This window comes from Phalaenopsis equestris, unplaced genomic scaffold, assembly GCF_001263595.1.
Source record: "Phalaenopsis equestris unplaced genomic scaffold, ASM126359v1 Scaffold000053, whole genome shotgun sequence".
Classification (NCBI taxonomy): domain Eukaryota; kingdom Viridiplantae; phylum Streptophyta; class Magnoliopsida; order Asparagales; family Orchidaceae; genus Phalaenopsis; species Phalaenopsis equestris.
The window spans coordinates 1,223,725-1,236,036 of record NW_018164495.1 but is presented as its reverse complement, the minus strand read 5'-3'; the positions used below and the strand labels follow the sequence as shown (position 1 = coordinate 1,236,036).

The 12,312-nt window shown below is 33.4% G+C and overlaps 1 protein-coding gene across 1 annotated transcript in view; it reads left to right on the top strand.

The window, feature by feature from the left end:
• Positions 1-12,312, top strand: part of LOC110019171 — a 94,547-nt gene that overhangs the window by 79,497 nt on the left and 2,738 nt on the right. The window contains exons 12-15 of the mRNA XM_020716749.1: positions 5,126-5,165; positions 8,271-8,345; positions 8,672-8,814; positions 8,977-8,996. Of these exons, the coding sequence (XP_020572408.1) occupies positions 5,126-5,165; positions 8,271-8,345; positions 8,672-8,814; positions 8,977-8,996 (278 nt within the window). The remainder of the gene's footprint in view (positions 1-5,125; positions 5,166-8,270; positions 8,346-8,671; positions 8,815-8,976; positions 8,997-12,312) is intronic.

Below are 12,312 nucleotides of genomic sequence, written 5' to 3'. Positions count from 1 at the left end.
AATCCGTAGTCTTGAAAGATGACGCTAGGAGTAAGAACAAGGAGTGAACTCATTATATATTGATTGATTCGAATTCTGTTTGACACAAGCATTATTTGGCCAAATTAAATTTGGTCCACCAAATGTGGACTCCGTTTGTCCCAATTAACTTAAATGGTTTGAAGCCTATGGCCACAAATACATTGGCTTCTAAGGGAAGAATATGCTAGGCTTACATGTTTAAGGCATATCAAAATTAAATGCTAATCCATTTGAGATGATGTGTAGTATCCTAATTGGTTTTTACAGACTTATCTAAAATTACACATTGGACGCTGGAAGAGATACACTTGATATATTAAGTAGGCATTTCAGGCTCTTAAAGAATGAAAGTCAATATGAATTTTTGTTTGTTGATAAGAAGGTGAGGTATGTACGTACAAAGTAAAGAATTAGCTTCTTCCTGGAAACACATATTCTTTCTAAAATGAACTGTCAAAGAATTCAAGATTTACCTATGGCTTCCCCTTTATATGGAAGAGCATTGATTAGAAAAAGCTCTAGAAAAACTTGTTACTAGAAATCAAGGATTTTATTTACCTTAAGCGTGCATGCCCATAAGGAAAACCAGGAGATGCTCAATAGGCCGGATTCAATGCAAGCCCACCAGATTAAGGCTTAGGGTGGACTCATTGGCCAATTTCGATGGAAAAATTTGCTGGTCGAACACAGATGAACTTGTCAATAAGGATCCAAGAGAACTTGTTCAGCCAGGTTTAGACATCAACCCCCAACGAGAAGGCTGAAACATGTGTTGGCCATATAGAAGCATCGTCTTGAGGACAACTTCACTTCTACTTACATCAACCTCGATGGACCAATTGGGTTAGACATGTCGTTTATGACTATAGGCTAGTCAGTCCATATTACTGGGAGATCATACGATTTCTTCATTAACAGATTCACTTTCAAGTCTGTGTAAAGGCTATAATAAGTCTTCTGTACTTTTTACATTTTTTTTCTACTTGTATTTCTCATTTTGTAACTTTCTCTGTGGCACTTGAGATCCCAAATCCTTACCTATAAATAGGGAATCTTGGAGAGATTCCAGTGTTCGACTTTTTTGGGACCTCACTCTATCAATGTGTTTTCCTGGCACTTGAGATCCCAAATCCTTACCTATAAATAGGGAATCTTGGGGACAGTCCACTGTTCGAGGCAGCCATCAGCTTTTTTAACCAAAGAAAGCCTCTCAATGGTGTGGCGTAAGAGGCTTTGGCACTATTACCACCAAGGGCTACTACAGATGAAGTCCAAAAGGATGGCAATTGATCTTCCAGAGTTTGATGATAACATATCGACCTGTAAGACTTGTCAATTTGGAAAGCAAAACATAAAGGCATTTCCCAAGTCAGCATGGAGAGCCATCTATAAGCTGCAATTAGTCCACACAAATGTTTCTGGACCTCAGAGAACTCCCTCATTAGCAGGTAGTCGATATTATTTTTCTTTTATTGATGATTTCACTAGAACATGTTGGATTTTTTTCTTAAAATTCAAATCAGAAGTCGCTGGAGTATTCTTGAAGTTCAAGAAGATTGTGGAAAATCGATATGGCAACCAAATTTAAATATTGAGGTCTGATAATGGCAAGGAGTATTCCTCAGAAAATTTCAATGCATTTTGTGAAGAAGTTGGCATTGAACATCAGCCCCTTACACTCCACAACAAAATGGAGTTAGTGAAAGGAGAAACAAATACATCTTAGAAATGACTAGATGTATATTGCATGAGAAGAATCTACCCAAACAATTCTGGGCAGAGGCAGCTCATACTGCGGTTTTCTTGCAAAATAGACTGCCGACAAAAGCAGTCAAGGATCAGACACCTTATGAGGCTTGGTATGGTCATAAACCTTCTCTAAGTTTTCTCAAAGTGTTTGGTTGTTTGTGCTTAACTCATGTTCCACATATCAAGAGAGACAAGTTAGACAAAAGAGCACTTCCAGGCATCTTTATTGGCTATAACATTATTGTAAAAGCTTATAAAATTTTCCAACCACAAACTGGGAAAATTGTTATAAGCGGAGATGTTCATTTTGTGGAAGATGAAGAATGGAACTGGGATGATGCAAAGAAAAATGCCAAACTGTAGCAGATCTGCAGCTTAAGTTTCCTACTTCAAGCACGGATGAAGATGAAAATTGGCAGAATGAGTTGGTGGATGATGCTCCTGTAAGAGGTACTAGATTACTCACTGACATTTATGCAAGATGCAATATAGCCGTGTGTGAACATGCAGATTTTGAAGCAGCAATGAAAGACAAGAATTGGATGGCTGCAATGAAGGAGTTGTCCATGATTGAGAAAAACAAAACATGGGAGTTGGTTGATCGACCCCAAAATAGGAAGGTGATTGGAGTCAAATGGGTGTACAAAACCAAGCTTAATGTTGATGGCTCAATCAACAAGCATAAAGCAAGACTTGTGGTAAAAGGCTATGCTCAAGTTTTTGGTGTGGACTACTCAGACACCTTCGCACCAGTTGCTCGTTTGGACACCACAAGGCTTTTACTTGCTATAGTTGCTCAAATGAATTAGAGAGTGTATCAACTTGATGTAAAATCAGCATTTTTAAGTGGCATTTTGCAGGAAGAAATTTATTTTGAGCAGCCTAAAGGCTTTGTGAAGAAAGGAGAGGAGGACAAGGTGTTTCTTCTCAAGAAGGCTCTTTATGGGTTGAAACAAGCTCTAAGAGCTTGGTACAACAAGATATATGAGCATTTGTTGAGCTTAGGCTTTGAAAAAAGTCTGTCTGAGGCTACTCTTTATGTCAAACAGTAGAGTAATGATGTTTTGATAGTCTTTCTTTATGTTGATGATCTTTTGCTAACAGAAAATAATGTACGGCTGGTTGAGGACTTCAAACAAGAAATGATGAAGGTTTTTGAGATGACAGATCTTGGGTTGATGACCTTCTTTTTTCCTTGGAATGGAAATTAAGCAGACTGAGCATGAAGTCTTCATCTGGCAGAAGAAATATACTAAGGAGATTTTGAAAAAGTTCAAGCTTGAAGAATGCAAGGAAGCAAGCACTCCTATGAATCAAAAGGAGAAGCTGTGTAAGGAAGATGGAGCTGATAAAGTTGATTAGAGATATTTTAGAAGTTTGATTGGTTGCTTGATGTATCTTACAGTAACACGTCCTGATATTTTAAATGTTGTGAGTATCTTATCCAGGTTTATGCACTGGCACCTCAGGGCTGCCAAAAGAGTGATTTGATATGTCAAAGGTACAAGTGATTTTGGTGTTAAATTCACAAGAAGTAAGGAGTTCAAGCTGGTTGACTTCTCTGATAGTGACTGGGGAGGTTCCATTGATGGTATGAGGAGTATTTCAGGCTACTATTTTACTCTTGGATCTAGTATTTTCTCATGGAGCTCGAAGAAGCAAGAAACTGTAGCTCAATCCACTGCTGAAGCAGAATTTGTTGTTGCAACAGCTGCTGTCAATCAAGCTTTGTGGCTGAGGAAGATTTTAATGGATTTCAATCTGGAGCTGAAAGAAAGCACTGAGATATTTGTTGACAACAAAGCTACCATTTTCATTTCTCATAACCCTGTGTTCCATGGGAAAACTAAGCATTTCAACATCAAGTTATTTTTTTCTAAGAGAAGTGCAGAAAGAAGAATTTGTGACTCTAGTTTACTGCAAATTTGAAGATCAGTTGGCAGATTTGTTCACAAAGCCACTTCCAATCAGTAAGTTTGAGTTTCTAAGGCAGAAACTTGGTGTTCGTAGCTCCTAAAGCAAGGAGGAGTGTTGGAATACATGCTCAAGATTACTGAATGTGTCTAAGTTTGATTGAGTCAAGGTTGTTCCTTAATCTTAGGAGTTAGTTGTGGTATTCTTGATTCTGTTTCTTTTTTCTTCGCTGTTTTTTGGGACCATTTTGTTAGTAGTTTGTTATATTTCGAGCTTTAAAATTGTAATGCTTCACGTTAATAAAAGTGTGGGTTCTGATTTCCCTTCAATCTACAGCAATTTACTTTAGTTTTCTCTTCTTTCTCATTTCAAGAAACCAACAAATCCATCCCCTTAAGAATAAATGTCATCTTGGTTCACTTTTCTAATAGCTATTTTACTTCAATTTATCTCCTCCGCCTAACAGTACGTCATTGAGAGGGGCGATTCTTTCTAAGCCTCATCCTCGGCATCAAATGCTGGAATGACTTCCGATTCTACCCTTCAACATGAAGTGGATGTTCACGTTTATTTTAATTAGATGTCTGCATTTCAGATTATAGTTAATTCTTTGATATTGGAGTAAATATTCTGAACTAATGTTCTAGAAGTAATTTTTCTAAGGGACATTTATATGCATGCCACACAATTTCTATATATTTACATATCTAACACCAAAACTTTCATATTTATATGCATAACACTGAAATCTTTAATATCACATAAAAAATACCATTATTGCTCACATTTGAAAAGTAAAATAGACCTTTTCATCCATAGAACCTAAGTGTGTTTAAAAAGTAAATATAAAACTTTAAGCTTTAGATATGTAAATACAGAAGAATTATGTTGCATGTATGTAAATCTCCCTTTTCTAAACTAATGATTCAATATTCTCCCCTATAACTTAATAGTATAATGAATAAGTTTCATTCCACAAATTTTATCATATCCTAAATAGCTCCTTAGTTCTCAAAATTGATGCTTAAATATTTTTTTCAATTTATTGTACTTCTTATTTTTGGGCTTGATTTGAAGATTTATTGACAAAACCACTGTAATTTTTTCCATAAACTTTCAAAGCGCTTTAGATATACACACCTATTCAATTTATGACTATATTATTTCCTTAATCTCTCTCACACACAAACCGCGCATATTTAACTGATGGATATGTTTTTTCTTTGCTTACATTGATGATTTATCTTTATTGTTTTTGTTCTGGAGAACATATAATCTTAGCTAGCTATTGCATCTAAATGTTTTAAGTGCCATGGAAATCTACTTTTCTACTTTCATTTAACTGCTTTGTTTATTAAAGGTTTTTGTTTTCTGTTTCCTGTTAGGACAAAAAAGTGTATCTTTTGAATGTCTTTATTTTTTCATTCTGATTTATTTTCAGGTTGGTCAAGAACCTGGGGTGAAGAACACTTCGGAAATGGGTACGCCTGGTTTTTTGTCCATTTAACATAACACTTTATTATTAATAGCGTAGAGTGCTTGTTATTAAGCCATGAATAGTTTACTGAATGCAATATTTTTGTTGTACTCAACTGCTATTTATAAGCCGTATGGTTACAGCTGCTTGCTCTGGCTTGATGCATACTCTTATGTATTATAATTATATTTTTACCGATTTTCACTATTGATGTAATTCTTTAAATATTTATTATCATGATTATATCTCCTTTCCTGTTTATTTCATGATTAATAAAAACTGTCTTTATATATTTTTTCAAGTTTAATAAAATATTTAATCTTTATGCATCCATGGATGCCCCGAACCATATAAATTTGTTTCTTGTTTTTGAGATGGCTAGTGTTTATTCATTCATCTTCATTTGTCTTTTCCTCTTTAAGTTTTATCATTTTCCCAATAGTATTTAAGCTTTTTTGCATTAATTTTTGTGTACAGGTTCTATCCCTATTATTTTTTCCTACCTTATTTGATTTTGTAATCCTTCCACATTAATTTTTTTTCAGTCATCTTCTTGGTGCATAGAACATTCATTGTACATGTTCAACCTTCAACGGACTATTTTTAACTTCTTGGACTGTATTTTTTCATAGTTGACAAAAGAACTCTTAGTCTTCAAGGTTACTGGCATTCAATGTATTGTGCTAGAATTTAATCAATAAAATGCTGATATAATATGCCTGAGCTGTACTACTCCAACCTTAACCTTTTTTCTAAAGATGATATTGATTAAGTGGTGATTGAGTTTTTCAAGCTGGCTATTGGATGGAGGTAATCAAGTTTCCTTGTACAGTGTGATTGTACTTTGATGTTGTTGTTGTAATGTCCCTTTTCTGTAACCAGTGGAGATGAAACTAGAAAACTGAAGTGGAAGCGAGGAGTCGAGCAAATGAGAGAAGAATCGAGAGACTCGGATAGCCAAAGAAATTGGAGATAAATCGAACATTGAGGAAGTTGAAACGAGGGGATTGGAAGCCTAGCGACGAGTTCGCCTATAAAACAACACAGCTGAGGCAAGATTCACTTACGTGGGGGTCGAGCAACTTTGCGATGGGTGCACTGGCCAATCAAGGGAAAACAAGATAAAAGATGTTATCGTGACGCTATCAAGATTTGTGCGGGCATTCGATGCGAATGAAGAAGACGAGCCAAGCATGAGGAAGAAGTTGCATCGGAGGAAAAGAATGGAGTCAAGGCTTGGAGCTCTCGTGCGATGAAGGCAACGTGCGAATCCTGTGTGCAGAAGAGACAGAATCGCGTAGGCAAAGATTTGTGCATAGTAGGGCTCGATCGAGGTAATTTTAATAATATTTCTTTAATTGATTTAATAATAAAAATTAATAATATATATGTGTTTGTGTGTGTGTGTGTGTGTGTGTGTTGAATAGAAATCAAGCGAGTTTACGTAAAGTAAAACGTGTAAGGTAAAATATGAAAAAAATTTATGCATAACGTAAAGTAATAACTAATTAAAATAATAATTTAATTAAAGTTTGATACTATAAATATCATATTTATGTTATGTTTCTATTAGAGGAGTCAACGTTAAGACAAACCAATTAGCAAATTAAACGACATCGAGGTGAGTACTCATGTTCTTATACTATGGTAATATTTGTTTTTTTCTAAACCAAATGCATTTATTGATATTATCATTAGCTTTATTGAAATTACTCCAAACTTGGGATTTTGAATTCGAGTGATTTTTTTGTTCATATTGTAGGAATGACCTGTTAATTAGGTATATTCTTCTAATATGCTTGTATGTGCATTATTGACTTTAATGGAGTTACTCATTGATGGTACTAGTGGGAGAACATTAAGACACCCGTGTGCGTAAATCGGAAAGGATATTGATAGTGATTTGTCTTAATTGACATAATTTTTAGACAGTGTTTTTAAGACAGTTGTACAGATATAAAATAATATTGGCATGTTATTGATATAGTAAGATTTATAAATAGCGTTTCAAATGTTTATATTGATTTTTTAAGGACTTAACTGACATGCATATTATTTTTCTTTTCCCTTGCATTACTGTAGTTTAGGGATATGAGTATTCACTGACTTGTTTTGTTTATTGTTATTTAAACTAACTTTTTCGTGTTAATTTAATTGATTAAAAGATGGATGATAGAAGACAAAATGTTTATAGAACATTCGGATAACCAGGGACGAGGTAATTTTAAATTTAATATTTTAATTTAATTTAATTAATGGCTCTTTCATTTATTAAATATTAACTGAATATAGAAAATTTAATTCCCACTGTCAGACCGTCTATTCCCGTCTTAGTTAAATCCAAACTTCGGGCCAGATCGTGGCAGTTGGACGATTTCGAGATTCTCTTGATCGTTTGCCCCCATTGGCTCATTTATAAAGTTCTATACAAGAAATTATGAATACTATAATTTTAGAGGTTTTAAATGCAAAATTAAAGGGGGATATAGAAACTCAAAATTCTTATTTTATTCTCTCGTTTTCTCATTCTAACCACAGTTCTGCCACAACAGCTTCCCTCCCGCCTTCATTTCCTCATAAGAAGAAAAGGTGGCTAGAGCTCAATCAATCGAGTTAAGTACAGCTTAAACTAGCTGAAAAGGATGCTAAACTAACTAATTGATATAATTTGACAAAATTCAGCCCTTGCGGCTCTTTATAGGAATTTATTGTGAAGAATGATTAGAAAGCCAAAAGTAAATATGTCTGGAGTGAGGCTGACCATCATTAAGTTGAACTCTTCCATGTTATGCACACCCTTCATTATGAGAATTATTAATTTGTGCTGCCCTTAATCAAAGCATTGAATAAACATCATGGTAAAGCTAAAGGAGCCATATTAAGCATCTTTGAAATACTGATGTTTTAGGCTCTCTTTACCGGCATGACTATTTTCAATATTTAGCTTGTGGCAACGTTTGACTTGCTAGTTAGAGGAAATAAAATGAATGTTGCTTTGAAATCCTTCCTAATTGCTAGATTGGATACTAGTGCTTCATTATTTAGTTCACCTCATCGTCGTTGAATTTTAATTAATATTTCGGAATAATTAACGCAATTGATGTTTCAGGAAGGTGCACAAATACGGCAAGAGCACAACAGGAGAGAGCTGGGATATCGTGGTGGATGAAGAGACCTACTATGAGTAAGATTCTATTTATTGCATTGATTTCTTGTTGTTTCTGAAATTCTGAGCTTTTCATTCTTTAAAGGGGCGTTTACACTCACTCCACACAATTCCTATTTATTTACATATCTGCCACCCAAATCTTTCACATCACATTAAAAATTAATTCCACTATTTTAACTTTTAAAAAGTGAAATACACATTGTTCATGCATAGGTAAGGGGGCATATACATGTAAAAATTGAAGTTTAGATGTTACATTTGTAAATACATATGGATTGAGTGGTATGTATGTTTTTAATTACTCTGCTTCAATTTTTTTTTTTTTTTTTTTGGTTCTTCAGGTCAGAGCCTCATTATGGATGGGCAGATGTTGTGGGTGATTCAACTCAGTTGCTGTCCATAAAGCCTTTGGAAAGACCACCTGGAGTATTCCCTGATTTAAATTTTGGATCTTCTCCAAGGCCACCTGGTCCACCCCCCTCCAGTTCATAGCTAGGGTTTCTACAGAGGCCCTGCAGTTTTTCTTTCTCTTTTTTCTATTCTTTTTTGGTTTATTCCAATTTGTGATGAATGACTCATTTTGTCGTAGGGGCTTAGAAGAATTCTTTAATAAATTTCATTCATACGTTCATTAATTCTTTTGTAGATTTTGTTTATGCGGCACAAGTTGTGTCATACTTCTCTTTTGTTTTGGCTGCGACAAGTAAATGGATGAGAAAAGACGCCTTGTTAACCTCAATTCCTCCCTGAGGTCCTTAATATTTTCTAATGAAGAAATTTACATTAACACCACATGTTCCTTTGAATTTGCATATCTATACACTTAAAATTTGATGTTATATAAGCATTTTGGTGTCATGAATCTATGCACGGATTGGTGCTTTATTTTTGCAAAGTTAATAGAAGTAGTACTTCCTATGTGATATTAATGATTGTAGTGTTATAAATATAGATATAAAAGTTGAAGTATTAGATGTATAAATACATAAGAATTATGTGGTTTGTATGTAAATGCTTCTTTGTAATATTAAATTTTTACTATAATGCTAAGGTGGTAGAAATGAAATTATGAGAAAATTGTATGGTATATATGTAAGTTTACCATCATTAAGACGAAGTCAATTGCGAATTTTCTCGCCAAGATATCATTTTCAAGTTTGAAATGTAGAACAGAGGAAATGCCGTAGTCCCATCAATTTCTGTTCTTCCGCGCCCTGATTTTTCAACGCGCAAATATTGAAGTTGGAAAAGTGCTTTCTGCAGACGCCCGGTCGCCTCAGAGACGTAAGAAAGCAGTGTTCATGCTCAGGATTTGACCAGGTTTAGAAGGTCGTTGGAAACATAAGATGTAGGATTTGGTTTGATGAGTTTTTTTCGCTTTTATGGAAGTTATTTTAATAAACTTTTAAAAAATGATAGAATAAAATTGTTGTTAAAATTGATATTATCATTTAAATAGAAAATTATGTTTTCTTAACACCAAAAAATTTTATATTAGCAGTTTTTTATAAAATGTGAGGGTCCAATCTAGTTATGTTTGAATGAAGTAGAAATAGGTACAACTTAATGACAATAACAACTCGATCAACAACTAAATAGATATATAAGAGAAAAGCGATGCGAGCTCTATGAAGAAGAAAAAGCTCAAAGTAAGATCTTGTAATGGAAAAGAAGAAAAAGCTCAAAGTAAGATCTTGTAATGGAAATGCCGCCAAAGTGAGTAAAAGATCAACCGCAATAGCCAAGAACAATCACCAACAGATCCCAAAAGGAAGAATTTGACGCAAACTACTTCACCTAAGTGCACCTTGAACTGAGATTTGGATCCAAAGGAAAAACTAAGCCCAAGCATCAGCAAGAAGTAGGAGAACAAGCACTCGAAGCATCGATAATAAAAACCAATCATCAAGATAAAATATGCACAACCAGCCAAAGTCATAGAAAGAATCTCCCCAAAATAGGCAAGATCATACCAATCTGCAAAATAAAAACTCAAAACTGAACCACAAAGTAGAACATCAAGAAATTGAAAGGAACATAACCAAGTGGTCAACAATGAACCAAAAACACAATCCAAAATCAAAAGAATGATAAGAATCCAAACTAAGCAACATCGAGAAATATAAAAACACAACATCAAAGAGACGAATAGTTTGCACGACCAACAATAACCAACAAGAAATCATTCTATGGAAGACATAAAAGAGAGCTCAGAACTTACCTACAAATAAACATCAAAATTTCATCTAGATATTATGAATACTTATAATCAAAAGATTATAAATATTAAAAAAAAACACAGTTGAAGTTTAATAAATAGCTAGAAATCATCAAAACTCGAGCCAACCTCAGTATAAATAAAAAAGATCAAGAATAACAGATCTTGCCAGAGAAAAAGCAAACAAAACAACATAATAAAAAAACTTTAAAAAAAAAAACTAAATATAAGCCCATGGGTGGAAAAGCAAAACAAACTCCAAAAAAAAGAGCAATATCAAATAAGAAGCGATAATATGTCTAGGAATATTTCTTTTAAATGTTCATGTTCTACATTTGTAAATAATTATCCAATGAATATAACAAAAAATCAAATCCAAAGTAGACTTTATTTTAAGAAATTCTAGAATTTGGCTCATACCAAAAATAATAGGTCATAATATGTAAAGTCAAAAGATGAAATATTTTTTTGTAAGTTGCAAGAAATATCATCAGAATGATAAATAACTTGAAACATATTTGAGGAAGTAATAAAAAGGACATTCAAAAAATAGATGATTATGAGTATCAATGTCATTAGAACATAAAGCACAACATTATTAGCATTAAGCCCTCTCAAAATAAAAACATCATAAATTTTCAAGCCTTTATGAATCATTTTCCAAGCATGAAAAGCAAATTCAATAGAATAATCTTTAAACCAAATAAGTTTCAACCAATCAACGCTTTAGAAAGATTCATATAAATAGAAATAAATATACTTATGACAGTAAATATTATTATTAATCCAAAGACAAGAAATATCTTAATATATGCCGAAGCTAATAAGTTTTGAAATTTTACTAATCGATTGAAGAAGATCTCGTTGTTTTGATCCTTCTTCAACCTCAGAATCAGAGAAGAAGGTTTGCTTATCTGGACGCTGACATAAAAAATATCAATAGATAGATGATACCATTTTCAATTAAGAGTTGAGCCATAACTGATAATACATTTAGGAGATGAAATGAGAGGGGAGAAAAAGAAAAGATCCATGAAAACTCCCTCAAAATCCTAGAAGCTCCCAAGAATAGCCATGTCTGGACTTCATGCTCCTGTCGACATCACATGTATTATAACAAATATTAGTAAACATCAACGTTGATCATGTTATAATAATATCCAAAAATAATAAAATGTTGATAAATATCATAAGTTGGTGATTGGGCTATAACGGATATTAGTGGTAGTCATCAATGACCGTCGATGATTTCTGGCTTCGAGCTTTCATGGAGATTATGAATTTAGTTTTTTTTTTTTTTCTTTCGTGTGAAGAATGAAGGTCTATTTATAAATTTTTATAAAAAAAATTTAAGACATTTTGTTTACTCGATTGAATAGTTGGTGTCGAGTCTTTCAATCACCTGTCATTATTTAATACTTAAGTATCTAAACAACCACAAATTTAATTTGTCTTGAATTTATTAAATTTCTCGTGTGGAGATGTTTTATTCGATTTTAAGTATTAAATTTAGAGGTCATTTAATTAATGCATTAAAGCTTCTTGTTATATTTTAAGTGCTTAATCTGAACTAATTTGGGCTCAGAAAGCATCAATTTTAATGTCATTAGGGTCTTATTTTTAAAACTTTCAATTTAGTTATAAAACTACTGAAGTCAATGGTCAAATAATATTGAATGTTTTATCAAATGAACATTCTAGTAACAGGATAGTTATCTACTTATTTTTTGGATGTCAGTTTGTGTCGTTTGAATATATATATAT